Source organism: Mastacembelus armatus, chromosome 10, assembly GCF_900324485.2.
Source record: "Mastacembelus armatus chromosome 10, fMasArm1.2, whole genome shotgun sequence".
NCBI classification, from domain to species: Eukaryota; Metazoa; Chordata; class Actinopteri; order Synbranchiformes; family Mastacembelidae; genus Mastacembelus; species Mastacembelus armatus.
The window spans coordinates 21,000,638-21,024,761 of record NC_046642.1 but is presented as its reverse complement, the minus strand read 5'-3'; the positions used below and the strand labels follow the sequence as shown (position 1 = coordinate 21,024,761).

General features: G+C 40.8%; 1 protein-coding gene across 1 annotated transcript; it reads right to left on the bottom strand.

Annotated features, from left to right (window-relative positions):
* Positions 1 to 399: 399 nt before the first annotated feature.
* Positions 400 to 22,185, bottom strand: LOC113144799 (uncharacterized). The gene is made up of 7 exons (XM_026331026.1): positions 21,903 to 22,185; positions 6,117 to 6,256; positions 5,678 to 5,829; positions 5,490 to 5,583; positions 1,110 to 1,307; positions 923 to 982; positions 400 to 782 (listed from the first exon to the last, which is right to left on the bottom strand). Exons 1-7 carry the CDS (start codon positions 22,183 to 22,185, stop codon positions 447 to 449), a joined length of 1,263 nt encoding a protein of 420 aa, XP_026186811.1. The 3' UTR covers positions 400 to 446.
* Positions 22,186 to 24,124: the final 1,939 nt, after the last annotated feature.

Here is a 24,124-nt window from a genome sequence, read left to right as displayed (position 1 = left end):
ATCTTCCAAATCACAAACAAGTGACACAAAGACACAAATCACAAGACACAAAACTATTTGCCAAATCACTACCATTGGGTTTACCAACAATTGTAGCACAAATGGCTTTAGCTTTTTCTTTGATTCTTTGACCTGATCCATTGTTTTCAGAACACCCAGCTTCAGGGCTATGTATGACACTTGTTCCTGCAACTTCTATATCTGTATCTTGTAAACGGTCAAAATCATCCTGAAATGACTCAGAGATTTCTGCATCACCACTTTGACAATCTTCATAATGAACACTTTTAAATTTTTTTTCAAACCAGAATATGTAGTAAACTGACACCCACAACCATCTTGTGAACAAGCCAACTTAAATTTGGTGCTTGGATAGAAACTGTGGCCTAGTCGCAAATGACTTATCAAAGCCTGACTGGTGAGGTGCAGATGGACAGATGAAACATTCAAACATTGTTGTCATTCAAAATCTTTGCACGTAACTCACAAACACGTGGCGACTCTTCTGTTGAGGTGACATCGATGTTGAATATGGTTGTCTGCACAAAACTGTAGAAATGATCCAGGGACTCATCGTAAGATAAGTTGAACACGTAGTGGAATTTGAAAAGTTTGTCAAAAACACCCAGTGAACTGGTGGTTTGGCAGGGGATGAGCTGTTTGTCGACTGCCATGTAGAAGGTGTAGAAGGTGTCAATTCTGCTCTGGGTTCGGTCAACAGCGAGAATATATGGTTGTTTACCCACTCTTTCTTGCAGGTGTTCATCGATGCTGCAGCATGACTAAAAACAAATGACATTATAAAAGTAAATAAATAAATAAACATTTTCAATTCTCTGTAATGCCGAGTAGTAATAGAAAGTGCAGAGCTAAAAAGTGTCAATAAGAGTGTCAACAAGAAAACATGAGACAACATATGCACCTTGTGAAAGTGCACCATTTTGTCCACTGCTTCACTTGGACTTATTTTGGTCCTCCTCTTCTGCCCAGCTGTGGGTGGCAAAAGATGAACCAGCAGCAGCAGAGAAGCCATGCCGCTGTCCCGGTCTGGGGGTAGTTTATAAAATAATGTATAAAATGAAAATGTAAAAATATGTATTAGTAACAACAGCCAACATGCTCTGAAGCATACCATTTTCATCATTCTCTGTGAGTTTCTCAGCAGCCTTTGGCAGGCTACACAGGTCAGTTGACTGAGTCAGGTGTTTGGCCTCTTTGATGACCTTTGGCTTGAATGAGGTGTCCCACTTCTCAAGCAACTTGGAGGCTGTTTCAGCACCAAACAGCAGCAGGAAATCTTGATTGACCTGTTAATCATACACAAGCATATTAAGTCAGGGTTCAGCATTGTTAATGTTGTGAATGTTGTGATTTTTGAAAGTGCCCTCATCCCTTATCTATTTTTACGAGGGAATGAATATCATCTATAGACCCGTTCATCAATGTAAACAAAGAATGCTTGAAATTGTATTGCGTTCTCAAACTACTTCCTCTACATTAAGATAACATATAGAATGTGTGGGAATGCAGACACACTCTGTAAATAGTATTGCAGTATAGTGTAATCCTATATGTTTAGACACGTGACAGGGTCACCGCTCTTCACTATGTTTTTACTATGAGGGAAGGTAAAAGGGAATAACAACTCCATATATGGTAATGGTCCGAATTTCTTTTGTGGAAAAGTACTGGTATGTAGGGCGGTGGCCAAGTTACAAGGTATATACATTCTATAGATTTCGCCTAGAGCTCAGATCTCTCCGTGTGCCACATGAGGGTTGATCTCCAGAGCGCTCTGTATAGTTTTAATAAAACCTGTAATCAGCTGAACCACCCAGCCGCCTCTGTTTACGTCCTCATCAACGGACCTGTGTAAAACATGTGAGTATTCAACAATTTGGTGGCCCGTACGGGGAGGAGGAAAATTGGACTGACTGCCTGAAGAACGCATTGACAATATACTCGTCACCATAGAAAGGTGAGCAGGAACCTTTTCATGAATTCTGCATAATTGGCATATTCTAAAGTTGTAATTGTCAATGTGTGAATCGGGAGTTATAAATTTGGACGGTTTGGGGTGGTAGGTCGTCATTTCGTGTTGGATCGTTTGACGAAAAAATAAAATAAAACCGTGTTGAGCCCTACGTCCCTCCCCCGGACCCTCTCCATGTTACCCTCTTCTATGACAGGCTCCAAACCGATTGGTACAGGGAAGAGTTCGATCAGGTCGTAGGAGATTCTTGGAGCATCGATACGGAAAATATTTATGTGGCACCAGAAGGTGTGGCGGCAGCGGTGAAGCTGCTCCCGGAACAACAACAGTGGTATCAAATGGAGGAGGACTCTGCACCCCATGTGTCTCTCGCACTATACCCGAGTCATGAGGCCAAAGAATTGGGAGGTATCGTTAAGAGGGCATTGACTCACTCAGACTGGAAGCCCACCTCAATACCGCAGGTCTCATACGCTCCCACTATACAGACTTTTTGCATCCAGCTTTCCGCTACAGACACGGCGATATTGGAGCATTGTGAGGTTTCTAGGTATCATGGGAGAGAAAAAACAGACCATCATTTGGCTGCCAGCATGCTTGCCACTCTGCCGGACTCACTCTGGGCGCATTCGCAAAGATTATCCAAAAAACCGCTCACATCATGTTGGGACAGCCCAAATGTTGAAGAACCTAGAGCAATGGTGGCATCCATATCTCAAAGATATGGCCAAAGAGCTGGTCAGGGAATGTGACATCTGTACTAAGTACAACACCAGACCCACAGTGAAACCAGAGATTGGTAGGTATCCACTTATCACCAGTCCTGGACGAGAGATTGTTATTGATTTTACAGAAATGAGCACCACCGTTCGAGGGTACAGGTACGTACTGATGTGTGTGGATGTGTATTCAGGGGGGCCAGAAGCGTGGCCCGCCAAGAGGGAAGACAGTAACACGGTAATTGAATGCCTGATAAATTATTACATCCCCAACCATGGCTTCCCAGAGAAAATTAGGTCAGATAATGGGACGCATTTTAAGAATCAGGATTTGCAGAAGGTGGAGGCCATGATAGGGTTGAAACATGGGTTTGGAACGGTGTATCATCCACAGTCTCAAGGAAAGGTGGAAAGGATGAATCAAACTGTAAAAACCAAATTGGCAAAAATCTGTGCACAGACCAAATTGAACTGGATTGATGCATTGCCATTGGCACTTATGTCCATCCGCTGTTCTGTTAACCAATCCATTGGGTTTACACCTTTCGAACTCCAAACAGGGAGACCTTTTCCAGGGCCCCATACCATTAGCCCAGTAACCACAGTAGAGAATGAGGGTCTGTCAGCCAAAGCATATTTTAACTTTCTGCAAGCTCTCGTTTCAGCTTTCTCCCATCAGGTGGTGGACCAGCAGGGCGACGGAACACAAACTTCACCCGACGCCGACTGGGTGCTGCTGAAGGTGATAAAAAGGAAGTGGTCAGAGCCACGGTGGACAGGACCCTATCAGGTGACAGAGAGAATATCCCACGCAGTGAGGTTAAAGGGGAAAGGAGATACCTGGTACCACTGGTCACAGTGTGCACCAGGAGAACCGCCATCCAGATCTCTGACCAAGGTCCAGGAAGATCTCCAACAACATACCTCTGTCTCGGTTGAGGCAGAGAAGGACCCTCCTCAGAAAGGGGCAGAATAATCCCCGGGCAGCGAGTCAGGTACTGAGGTAGTCCACCCTCAATCCGAAGAAAGAAGAAGCCGTCTGAAAAGGGAGGGGTTGAGAAAGAGCGCCCCTCTCCGACAAGGGGCGTGCCAAGCCTCCAGCTGATGAATCAGAGCGCAGAGGGAGGCAGCGTCGAGGGATTGTTGGTTGTGATTTTGAGTGGTAGTTTTAGCTGTTGATCTATTTAGTTTATCGTGTATGTTTGGTCATTGTTAGATAGTTTAGTTAACAACTGGGGAGTTAAAACGGAGATGATTGGATTTTGCAAGGTGTTGGGGGTCCTTCCAACCCTGACTGTAATGATTGTTGTTTTGTGTTTGGTCTGTATTTTTAGGCATACTGGTCACATGTGGGTGTTGCTGCATTCCCTGTATAAGATCCCTGGCGCGCCGGGTAATTTCATCCACCATAGAGAGGCAGAACTTTATTGGCTACTGATCCTGATGATGTAAATAGTGGTGTTGCCATACTAAGGCCTATTGATATGTGATCTCCTAGGGGAGATCAAAAGGGGGATATCAAATTTTGACATTTACACAGTAGGGGTGGGCTCTTAGGAGAGCCCAAAAGGGGGAATTGTGGGAATGCAGACACACTCTGTGAATAGTATTGCAGTATAGTGTAATCCTATATGTTTAGACACGTGACAGGGTCACCGCTCTTCACTATGTCTTTACTATGAGGGAAGGTAAAAGGGAATAACAACTCCATATATGGTAATAGTCCGAATTCCTTTTGTGGAAAAGTACTGGTATGTAGGGCGGTGGCCAAGTTACAAGGTATATACATTCTATAGATTTCGCCTAGAGCTCAGATCTCTCCGTGTGCCACATGAGGGTTGATCTCCAGAGTGCTCTGTATAGTTTTAATAAAACCTGTAATCAGCTGAACCACCCAGCCGCCTCTGTGTACTTCCTCATCAACGGACCTGTGTAAAACATGTGAGTATTCAACAAATGTTAAACAGGAAACCCTGTGGGAACAACTTTGATGCTGATAATAGAACTGTCTTGAAAGGGTCCGTAAGTTAACCTTCTTCAGCACAAATATCTTCAAAAACATCCAATTGAGCAAAACATTGATAAAAGACCAGAGTTGAAAATGACAAATGTACGACTCACTAGCCCTTTGACGTCCAAAAAGCGTGGAAATGTTTTGAACACCAGATCCTGGCGATGTTGGAATGTAATCTTCATCTTCTGCAATACACTTGCTTCATCACGAGAATGAATAAGAAATGAAATGGCCTCCATACAGGCATCTCCTTCAAGCTGCTGAGGCAGTGTGGTTGCTGATCTTTGGCACTGAGGCTTCCTTCGCTGGTTGTTTAATTGTAGCCCTGGACATGGTCTTGAGGAGCCACGCTAAATATCCAGTGCCTTTCACCCCATCGTAGAAATGCTCCTGTTACATTTAAACAAAGAAACTGAACATCAAAAATGATCTTACAGCACATGCAGATTCAGTAAAAGGATACAAAATATCTATTAGTTATGCAACAGGTTTTCTTTTTTCAAATTCTAATCAGGGCCCTATCATTGATTGATTGATTCTGATTTTGCATTGAATATATATACTAACTAATTTACTCCACAATTTTAAATACATTTACATGACAGTATATTAATTGTCACTATCAAAAAGAAATTAATTCTAAACGGCAGAATTTTGAAATTATTTCTTTATGAAATTATAAAGTTTTTAGCTATTGCAGTCATTTCATGATGAAAACTAAAACTAATCTGTGCTGATTTCATACTATTATTGCATAACTTACATAGTCTTTTGGAGAAAAGGGATCCTTCAGAGAAGGAAGGAGGGTAATAATTCCTAGGGCATACGTCTCTCTTTGTTGACAGGAAGGAATCCTGCTATAGAGAAAAGACAATTTTGAGTGAATTTTACTTTCCGAAGTTACAGTATACAAGAATACAGTATACGGCCCTTCATTACTTTCCTATTAACTTTGTTATCTCTTTCCCATGTCTCTCAGTCATATCACTTGCCAATATGTTGATAAGCTGTCTCTGAGTGCGGTGGCCCAGTGAATTTTCTTCCCTGTATTCTTCAAGAATATTCTCTCCACCAGGCTTCCTATGCAAGGCGTTTTCAACCATCTGCTCATATAAAAGGGAAAAATAGTTTTTGGTGTTGAATTCTATTATGTAAAATCATAAGAAAAAACACATACCACATCATGTTTCTAGGTAAAGGTGAAAGTTAAGAGGAATGCCAAAAACGAAGTGAAAAATAAACATCTTTTCTAAACAAGGAGCAAATCAATGACATTTACTTTCATGACAGGCAAGTTGGGAACCACACGTTTTAATTGGTAAGAATTTTAATTTAGTATTATAAATGGTGTCAACTCAAAAATGTAAGATATTTTCTACTTTTTACTTACCTCTTTTGCAGCCTCTGGCAGAGGAACCTTTACTGCAGAACTGCCCATGTCATCTTTGCTGGATCCACTGCGGCCTGTGGCCTGTTTCCTTAGGTCACCGTCACTTGATGATAGTGATATGGTATCTGTGAGGGAAGATACTGTATGGTGAAGAGGGAAGATGGTGTTGAATGGGCTAAAGGAGAAAAATCTTTACAAGAGACCCTTTGGTTAACTTTTATTAATCCAGTTGTTAACATTAACAATATACAACAGTTGCCAAGTTGTTAAGTAAAAGACAACATTCTACACAAATATGACCTCCCTGTCCACTGCAATGTGCATTACATAAAGAAAGGTCAATATCATCTGCATCAAGGAGCAAAAACTTGGCTTTCTCTGACTGGGCTATAGCCTGATATATCAGCCGCTTGCACATCGTTTCACTTTGTGCAAAGCGTCTGAGACCTATATCGTTTCGTTTGCTCGATTCTATGCCTGGCCAATCAGCAAACAGAGGGAGTGTGGTATAAAATCCTCGCCCAAAGTTTTTTGTGCCTGTAACAAAGTTTTGTGCTTGTAAAAATATTTCGTACTCAAAAAAATTATTTTTGTACAAGTATTCTCTATTGCTCTGGTTCCAGCGTGTAACATAAGTCATGACCAAGCAGTAGCGATTGGTTGAAGCAGAAAGTATCTGCCCACCGGGAAGCAAACGTATCCAAATGGATAGGTCTCAGACCCTTTGCACAAAGTGAAATGATGTGCAAGCAGCTGATGCATCAGGCTAACTGGGCTATGCACTGACAAAATAAGTTTTTATGAACACCTACCTTCTGATACTGTCAGGCATAGGTCTAGATGGGCCTCCAATAACTCAAGAAAAATGTCTTCATCAACTGCTTTGTCAGTTTCATCGAAAATGTCAAGATGAGCCACATCCGGAAGCCCAAACTTGGTTTTTACGTAACCATAAAGTTACCAGAAATTGCCTAAATACTGATCAACATGCTTTTATCTTTAACATTACTATGAAATATTATAGTACCTACTAAGAGCTGTATTCTGGCAATGCATCTTGGGTTAGTAAGTGTGCTTCCCTGTCTTTAAAATGGTAGACTGAACTAAACATGTCTGCAGCAACAACTACTGTAAAACTTCAAGTTATAGCTCGAAATGACACCAGTCCCGTTTGCAGGCCCAGTCTGGTTAGGGGTTTGGACATATAAAGACCAGTCTCAGTAAGAAGCCTGGTCTAATTTTTAGATTTTGACTGTATAAAGACACTTAAAGCCCACCCAATTGCCTGCTTAAGACAGTTCCACTATGCTGCTCTGTGCACAAAATTTCAAAATTTCAAAAAATGAGGTTTGCTAAATAACAAACTGTTCCCTAACTTTCACAAAATACTCTTCTATGGTATTGCGTAGTGTCCTGTCAAGCGGTGTCAACCATTTTAGGCCTATGACCATTTTCTTAAAAACCCTGCGCATGCGGGTGTGAAGAGAACATAGCTGAACTTGTCAACACAGAAATTCTTTTTCTCCCCCCTCTCCATCACATAGCTAATCCTTTGAACTGTCCATCCTCATATTTAAAAGGCGACAATGGCGATCTCCTCGCCACATACATTCACATAATACAGAACAGTTTGTCTAAAAATAATGGAGAACTGTTTACGTGTGCGGTGCACTAAAATATGCTTCCCATTTTCTCTGTACTTGTCAAAAGTACCAATACCTGGTTTAAGGACCATGGTATCTCTGTGCTTGATTGGCCAGGAAACTTGTCTGACCTAAACCCCATACAGAATCTATGGGGTATTGTTAAGAGGAAGATGCGAGACACTAGACACAATGCAGAAGAGCTGAAGGCCGCTATCAGAAAAACCTGGGTATCCATAACACCTCAGCAGTGCCACAGACTGATCATCTCCATGTCACGCTGCATTGCTGCAGTAACTCATAAAAGAGGAGCCCTGACCAAGTATTGAGTGCTGTACATGTTCATACTTTTCAGTAGTCCAACATTTCTGTATTAATTATCTTTTTATTTTATTGGTTTTACATAATGTTCTAATTATTTGAGATACTGTAGCTGTAAGTTATAATAATCAAAGTAATAATAATCAAATTAAAAGAAACACTTGAAATATATCTGTGTGTAATGAATCTATGTATTGTGAGTTTCACTTTTTGAATTGAAATACTGAAATAAATCAACTTTTTGATAATATTCAAAGTTATTGAGATGCACCTGTGTATTTACACTTTCAAGAGAATGAATGGTCATTAACACTGACAAAGGTCACTGAAAAGTATGCATTAGGCTTAATTGTACATGCTGTTTTGACGGATGCTGAGCTCTTTACATGTTCTCTATAAATAAAAAAAATGGAGATTCTGAAATCCATCATCATACAGGAACTGTCATTATTTATATTTGGTCTGTAATGTGGTATTGTATATACTGTGTGATTTTCAGTGAGATTCTGGAATTTAATAACCCAAGCCACATAAAATTACATTACTTATGGAAAGTGTCAGACAGTTACTACCAAATCTGAAAATTAAATTAATTTCTAATGATCATTCATTTCCCAAGCAGTTCTTTGCCATGCAAAGAGATGATGAAGAACACTAATTATCTGGATTGGCAGAGTTCAGACTGATCCACATATTATCATTTGAGGTAAAATGTCTCAAAATAAATGGTGATTTGGGCACACTGCAGAGTATGAAAAGTTCAAATTGAGTATAATACCCATAGCACTGTCACTGACTGAAATTAGTATTGTATCCGTGTACAAGTTCACAATTGAAGTTATTTTATTTTCAAAAAGATAAAATGAACAAGGAACAGTATTGTCATGTAGTGCTCACTAATATAAAACATTACAAGCACATAACGTATATAACTCATAGGATAGTTTGTACAGCAACAGTCTTCTTGTTTGATGTGTATGTACACTATCTGCATCAATTATTGTGTACTTGATCTCCCAAACTGCAAAGTGGGCGCTGTGTGATAATCTACTGCCAACACACTAAAAGGCTGCTGCAAAAGACAGTGGACTCTCAAAGGACTGCAACACATGGAAGCTCAGCTATAAGCAGTGGTCAGAAGTAAGGTTAGTGGGTCAGGCTAAGTATCATAAAGCATGACTGGTTGGACTAGCTATCAAAAAGTGATAGCTAATTGAGAGTTTCTGAAAGCAATGGTTCTTTACAGTGGTTGCATATAAGCAATGTATAGCGCATATGTTTCAAATACAATTTTTAATGTATAGTTTTTATAGTGGTGTTTTGATAAAAAGGCATGCAGAATTGCACAAAGTTATAAAAGTGACAAAAATACAAAAAGAACTACAGAGGGAAGGTCAAAGCCTGCTTCATTTCTCTTCTGAAGTTTTTCAACAAGCCAACATGGAGTTCTGTTGAAGTATGCTGGTGTCTTTAGATTGCATTAGTTTTAACTACAGGGGTTGGACAATGATTCTGAAACACTGGCCAATTTAGTGTTGGAGGTTTCATGGCTAAATTTGACCAGCCTGGTGGCCAATCTTCATTGATTGCACATTCCACCAGTAAGAGCAGAGTGTGAAGGTTTAATTAGCAGAGTAATAGCACAGTTTTGCTTAAAATATTGCAGTGCACACAACATTATGGGTGACATATCAGAGTTCAAAAGAGGACAAATTGTTGGTGCGCATCTCACTGGCGCATCTGTGACCAAGACAGCAAGTCTCTGTGATGTATCAAGAGCCACGGTATCCAGGGTAATGTCAGCATACCACCAAGAAGGACGAACCACATCGAACAGGAGTAACTGTGGACTCAAGAGGAAGCTGTCTGAAAGGGATGTCCGGGTGCTAACCCGGATTGTATCCAAAAAACATAAAACCACAGCTGCCGAACTCACTTCAGAATTAAATGTGCACCTCAACTCTCCTGTTTCCACCAAAACTGTTCGTCGGGAGCTCCACAGGGTCAATATCCATGGCCGGGCTGCTATAGCCAAACCTTTGGTCACCAGGCGTTTCAGTTTCATTGTCCAACCCCTGTACTTGTACCTAATAAACTGGCAACAAAGAATTGCATGAACTGACACTTTAAGGATGGCAGTATACAGATATATTAAATAATTAAAATAAAACAGGCAATGTAACGAGAAGAAAATGTGCCAAGCACTTATGCAATAAGACATGAAGTTATTTCAGCAATATGATGTACCAAATGAAAACCTGATGTCAAGGGCATCAGTTGCAGACACAAAAGTAACCTAACAAATGAATAAAGCACTCCCAAGGCCATAAGTAATAAATAAATAAAAACAAGATGAAGCTTTGATGAAGCTAGAAACCATAACCATAATGGTTATAAAGACCAAAATAAATCTTTATAGAATGGAGTGTGTTTTCAGCTTAACAGACCTTTATGTGATCATTCTAAGTCTCTTAAAAAAGACTACATGCATTTCATACACTGTAAGACATGTTCTCAGGCCCATTTTGGATTTTTTCCCAGATTTTCATATAACAACAACTCCTTAACCACAGGGAAAACAATGCACTGGCACACTGTGAAGAGCTGCTGAGAAAGTATAGCTGGCAGTATTGTTGTAATGACAGATTTAGACCTTTACTGAAGCACTCATCACAGTCTCATTTGGGGGAGGCTGTGAATTTTTGCAAACCTGTTATCTATAGTCCAGCCATCTGATAGATTAAAATGTCAGTATGTAGTGCATTGTATTTGCTTTCAGTTTGATTAGATATTGTATCTATAGAGAATATACTAGATTTAGATGGGTTAAAGTTTTCAGGGATTCACTCTGACAAAAGCAGTTACACCTTGCCATTTATTTGGCTTGCAGTAAATAATGATATAGTTTTTACATTCCCATCAATTTACAGCATTTTTCTAACCCTTACCATCTCCTGTTCTCCCTTCTTGTTATTAGTGAGTAGCAGAATAGCAGAAACAATGTGGGAGAGAAGTAGGCCATGACCATGGATACCAAGACATGACCTTCCAGAGTTTGGGACACACAACCAGGCCTCACACGCACAGAATGCCCCAACCAAAAGACGCTTCCTCCCCTCCTCCTTCCTAAACTCTCCTAAGTGCGTGGGGGGATTCCAAAACACAGTTGGATTTGAAATAGTCCCTGTTGTCTCTCACACTTTGATGTTTCTGGTACTGTAGTGAGTAGTTAGTAATTAGCACACCCCCACAATTTGGCATAGCTTCTCCTTCTCATTCTCCTCTTTGTTTTCTTTTTCAGATTAACAGTCAACCACCTGCCTTTTTTTAATCTCTCCGTACATTACTGTTTTCCTTCTTTATCGACATGTGGCATTCGCCTCATTGCTCCCTTTTTCTGGTTCACATTACAGTGCTCTGTTGGCCATTGTTTTTTTTCTCTCCAAGCACAATTGTTAGTGCTACACTATTTTTTTCCTATCCCTCCATTTACCAACCTCTTGCCCTCTATCCCTCAATCCTTTATCCTTCTTCTTTTTGAGTAGCATTTGCCTTTTCTCTTAATACCACAGCGGTGTATGCTGCTTGCGTACAGAGCCATGTAATTTATCAACACATGGTAAATTACTGCCTATTGTTGCTGCGGAATGAATGGGGCGGTGGTGTAAAATAGGTTTAAGCACGTAAATGAATCATCAAGCCAAGACTTCTATTTCTTTCTCTGGATTTCTTTTTCTTTCTCCTTCCTCCAGCCTCAGCTGCTGCTGTTGTCTCTCTGCCCGTTCATAAGTCAGTTTCCGTCTCCATTTTAGTCTTGATTTGTTCCATTTCATCTAGGGAGCTGCAGTTCTAACCACTGCAGGCTTTTCTATTGTTGGTGGTTAAGCTGGTGATCCAGGATTTTAAGTTGACAGTAAATTGTCTCTAAATTCTAACGTGTTATCTACAGAGAATCTTTTTTTTTTTTTTTAACAAACAATATTACAGTAGATACAAGCTTTTATTCTTAATTTTCCCTACTAATGTTTTTTCATATTTATATATCAAATTTTTTTTTTTGATCTGTCGCCACTTTATTTTTTTTTTTTTGGAAATTCTATATAATTTCCATTAATCAGTTCAACAAAATCATGCCACCATAATACTGCTCTCTGCTAATGTTTTTAATTAATACATCTTTCACTGTTATGCTACTGTCAGTTACGTTCATCCCTTTGTGCACTGATGAATAACAGTAAAAGTCATAAACCAACTCAAAAGGCATCATCCCCTTTCCTGTTAGGGTTTCTCACAGTAAGACTGTGGCCATAGTGCCGAACTTAAATGCAACTGCAGGTGATCAGCAAAAGGGAAAAAAAAGCATCAATGTGTTTTTCTATCCATTGCTGGTATGCAAATATTAGAAGCATTTGTTTCATCAGCCTTTCTGAAAAGAAAGCATGTACCACTAAAGCATGTGCTATAAGAATGTTTTGTGCTGATATCATCATAGTATTATCTTATCCTTAGACAGCCTTTATCATGCCAACTGTTTTTTGAAAAAGTCATTCTTTGAATAATAGTTCTCATTTGGGAATTGATAAGTTTTCTGCTCTTGCCTTCACTTTGACGTGCTTTAAATCACAATATCAGCCTGAAGCCTAACATGTAATGTAGCATTTACTTTACTCACTCTCTTTCTATACTTCACTCTCACTTTGTCACTGCCTCTGGTCACTATTTAAAATTAAATGTAAGCTTCACATGTGCCTCAGAGAAAGGAAACACTTGTATGCCATATCCTGCAAGAGCAGTAGAAAATCTTGAAATTAAATAACAGCAGTTATAGCAAAGTGACACTACAATGAGTCATTTTGCACGTATCACAGATGTTTAATAGTTTTTTTTCTTTAATACTCCCCATTTTTTGTCATCATTCATCTTAGATTAGATTCTCATTTTCTCCTTCATCTACCCTGTCTCCTCATGTTTCTATTTCTCTATTGTGTGAGTATCTATTTTAGAACAATATTGTCAATGTCACCTGTGACACAGAAACAGTAAATTTCTACACATTCTTTGCCTCCCTCTTCACCAGCAATCCCTCCTCCCTTTCTCTCTCTTCTGATAGCTCCTAGGAATGATCTTTATCAGAGAAGACAGAATTGAAACTTCACAGTTAGTCTTTCTTTAATCTTCTCAACCCTCTGCCATCTTGAAGATTACTGAAGTGTTGTGTACTTGTGTGTCTGTGAGAAATAGAGGAAATGCATTTCTCTGCTTGCATCATACACCTACATATTTGTCCAGGTAAGTTTTGTGCATTTGCAAAAATGTGTTGTAGGGCATGTGATAGTCTTACTGTACTTTTTTATCCATTTGAGAGATTCTGTCTAGATAAAGCTCAGTAGGAGTATACTCAATCATCCAAGGACATATTTCTCAACAGAAGTCACTTTTTGCACAACAGTTAAGGCAGCAAACAAATGTGATCATTTGCCAAAACAACACATTTTTCTGCATAATGCTCTAAGTCAACTTAGTGAGACAGCACAAGATGGCATGAAATTCCAAAAACTAGTCCAAAAGTATGAATTGTCAGATGTCTAACTAAAACAGCTTCTTAATAATTCTTGAATAACTGCTTGACCACACAGATGTTGTTTTAGAATATTTCTGAAATAGCTAAGGTTTTTCCCCAGGAAATTACAGCAGCCCAGTCTGTGGTACACTGAAAAAAAGTAGGAAGCTTTCCATATTGAAAATAGGTGGTAATCATACATTTTATGCCTCCTTTAAATGACTTCTGCTTTTGTTTGAATTCCTATAACCATTACCAACAAATTACAAATTAGCAAAGAAAAACTACTGTCTGGTTTTGTCTACGAAGTGTGTCTACTTCACTACTTGCCAAAAAAGTGCAAACACAATAGATTTTTTGTACAATTACAATGTACATTTTAACAGTAACAGTAACTGTGCAGTGTAGTTATGAAAGGTCAGTTGAAAGAGTAAGCATTTACTCCACATTAAGATACAGTTAAAATTAAAAGGGGTTGCTATTAGGCACACATAATGTGAACTCTCAGTTCAGAGTCTCAAAAAGGTCAAAGATAAGGTGTGATGTTAAAATGCTTGAGAGGTGTGTAGTGATAACATCGCTGCACAATCCAGACTGAAGCCTCTTCTCACCCACAGTGTAGCATGCTGTATAACAGACCTTGGCATATATATGTAAATACCCTTTTGCTTGCATTGGTTTGACTCTCATCCTTCATGTTCTATAAGGCTGGCTACACACGAGATGATTTTCAAACGTTCAGTGATATAAAAATATGTTGGAGGTCCCACATATAAGAACTGGGAGAACACAACCCTGCTGTTTGTAGGAAGGGTTTCATGTTGGCAATTTCACAGGCGCAAAATTTCACGTTCTTATAATTAAATGTGGCTTCAGAAGAAAAACAAATATGAGGGACAATCAGTGTCAGTTGATTTTGTCATGTCATACTACAAACAGGGCTCAAATGCTAACATGCAGGACAGACTAGGCAGGGTGAGGTTATGTTCATGACTCAAGAAAACCAACTACAAGTGTCCACAGAAAAACATGGAATAAAGAACATAAACAGAACAAAGACCAGGACAAACAAGAAAGTCCAAAACTGTAGGGAACAAACAGAATAAGACGGCAATAACTGTATGGAAAGCACTATGAAGTGTAAATGGAAACTGCTGAACTAGGTAGCTAAACAGGTAAATTCACCTTGATTAAACAGGAATACAGCAGGGAAATTCAGAGGGCAACTCAACAAAGGAAACAAAGGAACAATGGCAGGTATATATGCACAGAGGAGCTAATAGGAAACAGGAAAAATCAATGAAGGTCAATAAGAAAAACAAAGCAGACAAACATAGTCTACGGCAACACAAGAAGTAACAAAATAAGAGTCCCAAACAGGATATCCAAGCAAGATGCTGGGATGTGTTCTGTTTTGCAGCAAAAAACAAGGAGAAAACGAAAATGGGTGAAATGGCTGGTTGAGAAGAAGTTTTGGTGCTATCATGTTTCTGAGCTGTAAAAGTACACAACATCTGGTTGATGAGCTGAAATATGCCTGTGAAGACTCTCAGCCGTCTAGGTGAAGTTAGGCTCTTATTGAATACGCAGAATATCCTGAGACTGAGCAGCTTGGGAAGCATCATTTGTTCTGTTTATGTTCTTTATTCCATGTTTTGAGTCATGGCAACTGGACTAGTTGTTTAAGTTGAAATGTTTCACCACCAGTCCAAGTGGCTTCTTCACTCTGAAGTTCAGTTGAGACTGAAGATGCCACTTGGGTGAGTTGTGAAAACATGAAACGTTTTGACCTAAAAACTAAAAGTCCAGTTGCCATTACTCAGTTTCAAGATCTGGTTGATGATGCTTCCCAGGGTGCTCAGTGTCAGGATGTGTATTCAATTGGACCTTCATGATCTCGACTTGTAAATATCAATCATGTTTGATATTTATGATTCAAGAACTTGCAGGAAAATAATTGTATGGACACCACAGACTTGAGGATTATTTAATAACTGGTTGTGACAAGCCTCAATCTGGATCACTGACATGTAGCCAGCCTAAAATAATCCATTGCATTCACTTAAGATTATCATGGTACAAAGACCACAACAACAGAATCAATGGGGGCTGGACAGGCATCTGACCCTAACCTGCACCAGCAAAGCCTAGAACTGTTCACATACTTGATTACACTGCAATACGTACATGATTAAAACGTGTCTTTCACTTCAATGTGCATATAATGTTTGGGCATTACTAAGGAGATGATTAATCTGGTGATTAATCTGTAAAATATACTATACATATTTTTTAATCAGCCTGAATGAGCCCCCAGTATAACACACAGAGATTTATGATAACGCTCGGTCCTTAATTACAATAGCATAGTTGGTGGGTCAACACCAGTGCTAAAGCTTGCTCTCACTCTCTCTCACACACAAATATTAACGTAATGCTTAAAACCATGGAACAATCCAACTTCATCACTTTGCACTAAATCTTAAAGTATCAAACTTAAATTAATATTAAATAATAGTTAACACGACTTGGTGTGTCAACCTGCTGTTTAGTCAGCACTAATAAAATAGCGGTGACTCATCACATAATAGGATTTCAGTAATCCTGTTTCAGGTAACCTGCTATTACACAACCACCCATACAATAACAATGATTCACAATACAGCAGATATCGAATAATCATCATTTTTAATACATTTATGTATTATTTCATCAAGAAGCTCTACTTGCACGTATTCCCTACACCTGCTTTTCAATGACATAATGTGAGGTCAATGGTGCAAACAAGATTTTCAGTTTATATACTGCATCAGTCCATAAAAACAATGGTACTAACTCAGGTCTAGAAGATACTGTACATAAACAGAATAAATCTATGAAGTTAAAGTTACCCTATGAAGTGATCCAGAGTGAAATAGATGCCAAGAAATTGTGTACAGACATTCATGGTTCCTGGAGAAGGAATCTTAATGAATTTAATAATCTCCTGACTTTTCCATTAATGCCAATTCTACAGAACTGTGGGATTGGTTGTAATGAAAGACCTGCTCAATTACAATAACTTTGGAGATTCCCTGACTTCTATTTAGTGCTATTTTTGGTATATTTTTTTAAAAAATAGCAAGCATTTAAACATGTTCATTCGCTTTATCTGTACTTTGATTTTGTGGCTATTTACCAAATGATAGGCTAACAAGCTAACTACAATGATGAACATGGTTCACCTGCTTTGCATCAGGTTGTTAGCATAGACTTTGTGATCATGTTAGTGATGGTTAAAGCTAAATGCATAAGTCAGCATCCCGTGCCTAAATAGAGGGTCCTTCCAATATAAGATGAAAAAAAACCCCAAAAAACATGCAAACAAGAAAAATATCAGGAGACAGGATAAGGAAACACTTTTCAAAAGGCACCCTTTCCTCTGAAACTTTATCCAATGATTATTATCCATGACATATTTTGGATGTAAACACATTCAGTTCACCTGCTGATAACAATTTTAAATGTTTAGGAAACAAAACTGTGTAGGACTTGGATTTAGGACTTAAGCGCAAGCACTGTACAGATGTTAATAAACTTTTGGAGTAGCACTGTTTTTCTCCTCTGAGGGTGATTTGGTAATTATTAGCCCATATGATGCACACATACAGTAAAACTACAGATACTGACTTTTAGAAATGCACCACCACCACAGCAGCCTGCAGGCTGTTATGAGTGGCTGCTTAGGAGTGAGAAAGGGAATAGAAGACGAGAGATGTGAATGACTCTGTGTCCTTGTATTTGAATCAGGGGGTGATAATTTCATTTATTTCCACTGTCAGTGACGACTAGCTGGTGGGAGAGAAATTAAAAACTACTGCATTAGAGAAACACTGAGTGTATCCCTTTGTTCGAAGTTGTGTATGAGTGTGGTGCATGTTTTTCTATTCTTGTCAGTCTGTGTGAACGTATTTTTGGTTGCCTGCCCCAGAAAAAAATAAATAAAACTCCCTCCTGCCTCCCAAACAGATTAAAAATGAGAAGAAGTACTTAGTATTTTGGCTACTAAAACAATAATTTAACAACATGCACCAGACACAAATACCAACATAAATCTCTGCCGCTTAAGAGAATATTATATTGGGCTTAATAATTCAGGAAGAGGTAAAAAAAATAACATAAAAGTAATTACGCAAATCTAGTAAGTACATTTTCCAGGCTTTCCGTCATTTGTTCAATTTCAGTCACATGTTAAGATGTGGAATATGTTGATTTGACACCTCTTTTCTATGTATGGGCATCTGGATAACTGTGCAGTTCTGTGTTATTTTAGTTATATGGAAATGTAAACCATGGAATCTAGATGCATGTAATGATATTTATTTTTATAAATGGGCAGTTGCCTAAGCAGGGATGCTATAAGGATTAAAAGTTATTATATGCTTTCTATCAACTGCTTGTAAAAGAATGTAGCTTTGAGAATGGTATAGTAATTGTGATAGAATAGTACAAGTGACCCCCCAGAAACCGTTGACCTGGTAAACGTGAGTTAGCGGTTAAACACCTGCACAATGAGGGGTACCTAGAAACAGTCAGTAACGGAATTCTTTTGATTTCACATATGGGCGCTGTCCCACGGGATTGGATGACGAAAATGATTCGAAATGGACTACGCTCCAATCAAGGGGGAACTAAGTTTAAAACCACAGTTTCCCCCATCAGTATAGACCAATCAGATAGTCACACATTTTCATATATAAGTTTGTGTAATGTAAAGGATAGGCATCTTCTCTTTGTCGGTCGGTTGCAGATAACTGCTTGCAGACTGTGATGTCCCGAACAAAGAGAGGTCCATGTACATGTTCATGATTCTTCAATGCAAATAAATCTACTAAATTGAGTTACTGTGAAGAGTCCTCACTGCAGAAAAACCAACGCACTTACAATGCCCAGACTTCCTTTTCTCTGGACACCTCCTCCAGCTCTTCTGGGGGGACACTGAGGTGTTTCCAGGCTAGCCAGCATGTCCTGGGTCTTTCCCGGGGACACTTCTGGCTGGCAGATGGCAAAGGGAATAGAAGATTACTTGCACTTAGACTTGAATAATTGTTAGAAACTCTCTACTTCAGAAATAGAGGAAATAATACGCAGATTATTGGAAATAGAAACACGGTAAGATAAAACACATTAGATAAAAGAAAAAATAGCAAAAAATAAAGAAAGAGCAAGCTCAGCAACCAAATCTAACAGGCAGGTGCCGCTAGCTAGCAGCTTCTCAAGTGGAGCCCCGGAATAAACATAACACCAAAAGACCTGCTTGCAGCGATAACAGAACTGAAAAACGACAAAGGAGACAGCGATAACCTGAGAAAAAACATTAATTCCCTACAGCAACAGGTAAACAGCAAACTCCATTTGACTGAGGAAATACAGGGTCTGAAGGAGCGCGTGGAGAAGGCAAAAACCTGCATTTACTACAGCTCTGACAACAGCCTTGAAGCACCAGAGAACTCTGCAGCAAAAACTAAAGGATTTAGAGTCCAGATCAAGAAGGAATGACATTTGAATCTTTGGAGTTGCAGAGGGGGAAGAAGGAAACTCTATGACACAATTTGTCTCAGAGCTCCTTAACCCTCAGGGGTGGACGAAAGCGCCGGCGTGTTTTGTGGCATCTTCTCCTGATAACGCCAAAAGAAACTTAAATTACTCTATCAATTTTGATCGTACAGATAAAAGTAATATATCATTCGAATCTGTAAAGGGTCTAGTTTTAGTTGTATACACTCATAATAACAACAAATCGCTGTGCTTCTGTAAAATTAAGAAAGTAGTGTTGAAAAGTCAGACCTTGTGACCTTCACCCGAGTTCATTAATGGAGAGATAAAAGAGGACGGAGTGTAAGTTAGGAATCGGCACACCGGTTTATTGTAAAAATACAGAGACGTCTCCAGAGATCCACTCACACACGCAGGCAGAGAGATCTAAACAATAGATGGAAACTATACAATGTTTAAACGCCCCACTAAAAGGAATTTATGATATTACCCTATATGGAGTTGTTATTGCCAACTGTCTTCTATGTGTTCTGGGTGGGGGTCACTTGAGCAAACCAAGGCCAGTTACTTCCTTTATCTTATGTGAAGTCCCCATGTGTGCATCTGCATTCCACAAGTCCCCCTTTTGGGCTCTCCTAAGAGCCCATCTAAACAAATTGGAATTTTGCTATCCCTCTCTTGATCTCCCTTAGGAGATCACATCTCTCAGAGCTGTACCCCGTCTAGGTCATCACTGTCGTCATCTGAGCCCTGGGCCAATAAGGGCATCAGAACTTTCGGGTCGTGTTTCTCTAAAGTAGACGATATAAGTCTAACTGCGAGGGAACGCAGACATGGAATGAAGCAGCACCCACAGGTGACTAAGACCCCTACAAACACAGCAATAGAAACTACTACAGTCAACAATCATTACAGTCAGGGTCGTAAGGACCCCCAATACCTTCTCCGCTTTAACTCCCCAATTGTTAACTAAACTATCTAATAATGGCTAAGCATACACAATAAACTAAATAAATCAATGGCTAAAACTACCACTCAAAATCACAACCAACAATCCCTCGACGCTGCCTCCCTCTGCGCTCTGATTCGTCGGCTGGAGGCTGGGCATACCTCTTGTTGGAGAGGGGTGCTCTTTTTCACCCCCTCCCTCTCGGACGGCTTCTTCTTTCTTCGGACTGAGGGTGGACTACCTCAGTACCTGACTCACTCCCCGGGGATTTTTCTGCCCCTTTCTGAGGAGGGTCCTTCTCTGCCTCAGCCGAGACAGAGGTATGTTGTAGCAGGTCCTCCTGGACCTCGGTCAAAGATCTGGATGGCGTTCTCCTGGTGCACACTGCGACCAGTGGTACCAGGTATCTCCTTTCCCCTTTAACCTCACTGCGTGGGATGTTCTCTCTGTCACCTGATAGGGTCCTGTCCACCGTGGCTCTGACCACTTCCTTTTTATCACCTTCAGCAGCACCCAGTCGGCGTCGGGTTAAGTTTGTGTTCCGTCGCCCTGCTGGTCCACCACCTGATGGGAGAAAGCTGAAACGAGAGCTTGCAGAAAGTTAAAATATGCTTTGGCTGACAGACCCTCATTCTCTACTGTGGTTACTGGGCTAATGGTATGGGGCCCTGGAAAAGGTCTCCCTGTTTGGAGTTCGAAAGGGGTAAACCCAGTGGATCAGTTAACAGAACAGCGTATGGACATGAGTGCCAATGGCAATGCATCAACCCAGTTCAATTTAGTCTGTGCACAGATTTTTGCCAATTTGGTTTTTACAGTTTGATTCATCCTTTCCACCTTTCCTTGAGACTGTGGATGATACACCGTTCCAAACCCATGTTTCAACCCCATCATGGCCTCCACCTTCTGCAAATCCTGATTCTTGAAATGTGTCCCATTATCTGACCTAATTTTCTCTGGGATGTAATGATTTATCAAACATTTAATAACCGTTTTACCATCTTCCCTTTTGGCGGGCCACGCTTCTGGCCACCCTGAATACGCATCCACACACATCAGTACGTACCTGTACCCTCGAACGGTGGTGCCCATATCTGTGAAATCAATGACAATCTCTCGTCCAGGCCTGGTGACGAGTGGATACCTACCGATCTCTGGTTTCACTGTGGGTCTGGTGTTGTACTTAGTACAAATGTCACATTCCCTGACCAGCTCTTTAGCCATATCTTTGAGATATGGATGCCACCATTGCTCTAAGTTCTTCAACATTTGGGCTGTACCAACATGCCCCACCCCGTGAGCTTCCAAGAGGGCTGTCCTCCTGATTCGGGGAAGAAGTATGGGACGACCATCCGGCCCCCTCCACAATCCTTGTACCTCAGTAGCCCCTCTCTCTTTCCAAAGACTTCTCTCTTGCGGGGATGCCCCCTTTTGCAGTCTCTTGAGTTCCTCCAAGTTAAGTCTTTCTTTAATCTCTTGCCTCACATCCAGCAGCATTAATTTAACTTGGTATCCCGCTGCTTCCTTGGCTGCTTGGTCTGCAGCCTGATTTCCTTTTGCCGTAGGGCTGTTGGACTGATCGTGTCCCTTACACTTGATCACTGCCACAGCTAGTGGTTCCAAGAGGGCATCTACTAGTTCTCTCATCTCTTTCTCCTGTTTGATGGGCTGATTAGACGCTGTTAGGAACCCTGCTCTAAGCCATTGTCCTAATTCAACATGTACGGCTCCTGTCGCATATGCTGAGTCTGTGAAGATGTTCACCTTTTGGCCCTTGCCCAATTTCAGAGCTGCCACCACGGCCATCAGTTCTGCCCTCTGTGCCGAATGTTGTCCTTCCAGCCTTTCTGCCACCCTTACCTGCAACTCCCCTCCTGTGTCTTCCACCACCGCATAAGCAGCCCTCAACCCCTCTTTCTCATCTCTGAAGCAGCAGCCATCCGTGTAGAGGTCACGTGCGTCCTGCAGTGGCGTGGCCTGCAGATCCGGGCGCACTTGTTCCTCTTTCAGGACTTTTTCCTCGCACCTGTGGGCCTGTCCCATCCCAATCCTGTCTGCCATGTTAATACCTTCATGTGTATATGAGATATGTGGTTCCTCCAGAATCCTACTCAACCTTTGTTGTCTGAGGGAGGAGAGTGTGAATGTCTGGGAATTTACATAAGCCACCACACTGTGAGTGGTGAGCACCTTAAGTGGGTGTCCCATGACAATGTGGGCTGTCGTCTGTAAGATCCTCGCCACTGCTGCAGCATGCTGTGTGCAGGCGTGATGTCTTCTTTCCATGTTGTCCAATGCAGTACTTGTGTACATCAACACTCTCCTGACTCCCCCTTTTTTCTGGAACAGGACGCCGTTAGCAACTGCGTCCTTTACAGAAACATCCAAGAAGAAGGGCTGAGTATAATCAGGAATAGCCAGATCTGCGGCCGTTGCCAGAGCTTGCTTGAGGGAGATTAAGTTCCGTTCTGCCTCAGATGTCCAAACGAGCGGTGCGGAAAGATTCCGCATGCCCTGTTCCTTGACTAGCTGTCAAAGTGGAGTGGTAAGGTTGGCATAGTCGGGAATGTAAGAGCGGCTGTAGCCCGTGAGCCCCAGAAAGGAGAGCATATCTTTGACCAGTACCGGCCGAGGGTGGTGCAGGATGGTAGACCTGTGAGCAGGTGATAATCCCGCCCCTGCTTGCGAAATCAGTCGGCCCAAAAAGGCAACTTGTTTACGGCACACTTGTAGTTTAGATTTGCTGACCTTAAAGCCCCTCTCGGCTAGATGACACAGCACGGACTCCGTAGCCTGGAGACAGGTCGCGACGGAGGGTGCGGCGAGCAGAAGGTCATCAACATACTGGATTAAGGTGGTGCCTTCCGGCAAAGCGCAGGAATGTAGCACCTGTTTCAAAACCTGATTGAGAATACCAGGCGAGAGAGCGAAGCCCTGAGGGAGTCTGGTGTACCTGAGCTGGCGTCCCCGATAAGTGAAAGAGAAAATGTCATGACACTCCTCTGCCAACGGGAGGCAGAAGAAGGCATTGGCCAGATCAATACAAGAAAACCAAGTCTGGCTAGTATCCAGGTTAGCCAGAGCCACATATGGGTTGGGAACCGGAACGGTGGAAGTTACTAATATATCATTGATGACCCTAAGATCATGTGCCATACGGAACTTACCTGTACTCTTTTTCTCAACCGGTAAAATGGGTGTGTTTCACCGTGACGAGGAGGGTTCTAGCACCTATGATTGTGTTTTTGAGAAAAAAGTGTTTATGCATGGTCAGTGAAAAACTACAATTTTTTACTCACTGAAATAAGACCATAAAACACAAACAGAACATTGGTTCACAAGACTTTGGAGACCAGCATGTTGTAGGCTAAAGTGTTTACTTCAGTGCTGTGAATGTCATCTTGTTCACACATTCACAGTAAACAATACACTGATTTAAATTTTCTAAGACAATTTTTGTCCAGAAAGGCCATATGCAAGAGGGTGTGTCTGAGGATGAATAGTCATGTGATTTACCTGAGAGCACAAAAGATGCACTGAACGACCAGACAAAGACGTGCATAATGAGCCTTTCAGTCAATGTAGATGGGACAGATTAGTGCAGCACAATACAAAACAATGAGGAGCCAAACGATCCTCATTTGAGTTAAAATCTGTGTTTTTACTCTGAGGACAAGCTAAACTGTTTGTCTCTGTGTGGAATACAAGAAGCGCTTCTTCACGTCCGTGACACGCCATCATCCAAACGCGCAGAAAAAGTGAGTAAATTCTATGATGAAGTTTGATATTTTATGTCATTTCTCGGGGGTGTGCACATATTTACCTGGTTCACCTGAGATTATTTACATGTGAACAGTGAACAGAGTACAAGGCGGGACCGCATTACCTGTAATGAGGTGAGACAGGAAAAAACGGACTTCTCCTTACGTTCATACGGATTAAATCAAAAGTGATGATTTGTTTTCGACTTGAATTGTTTCACTCAAAAGAAAACATTTCA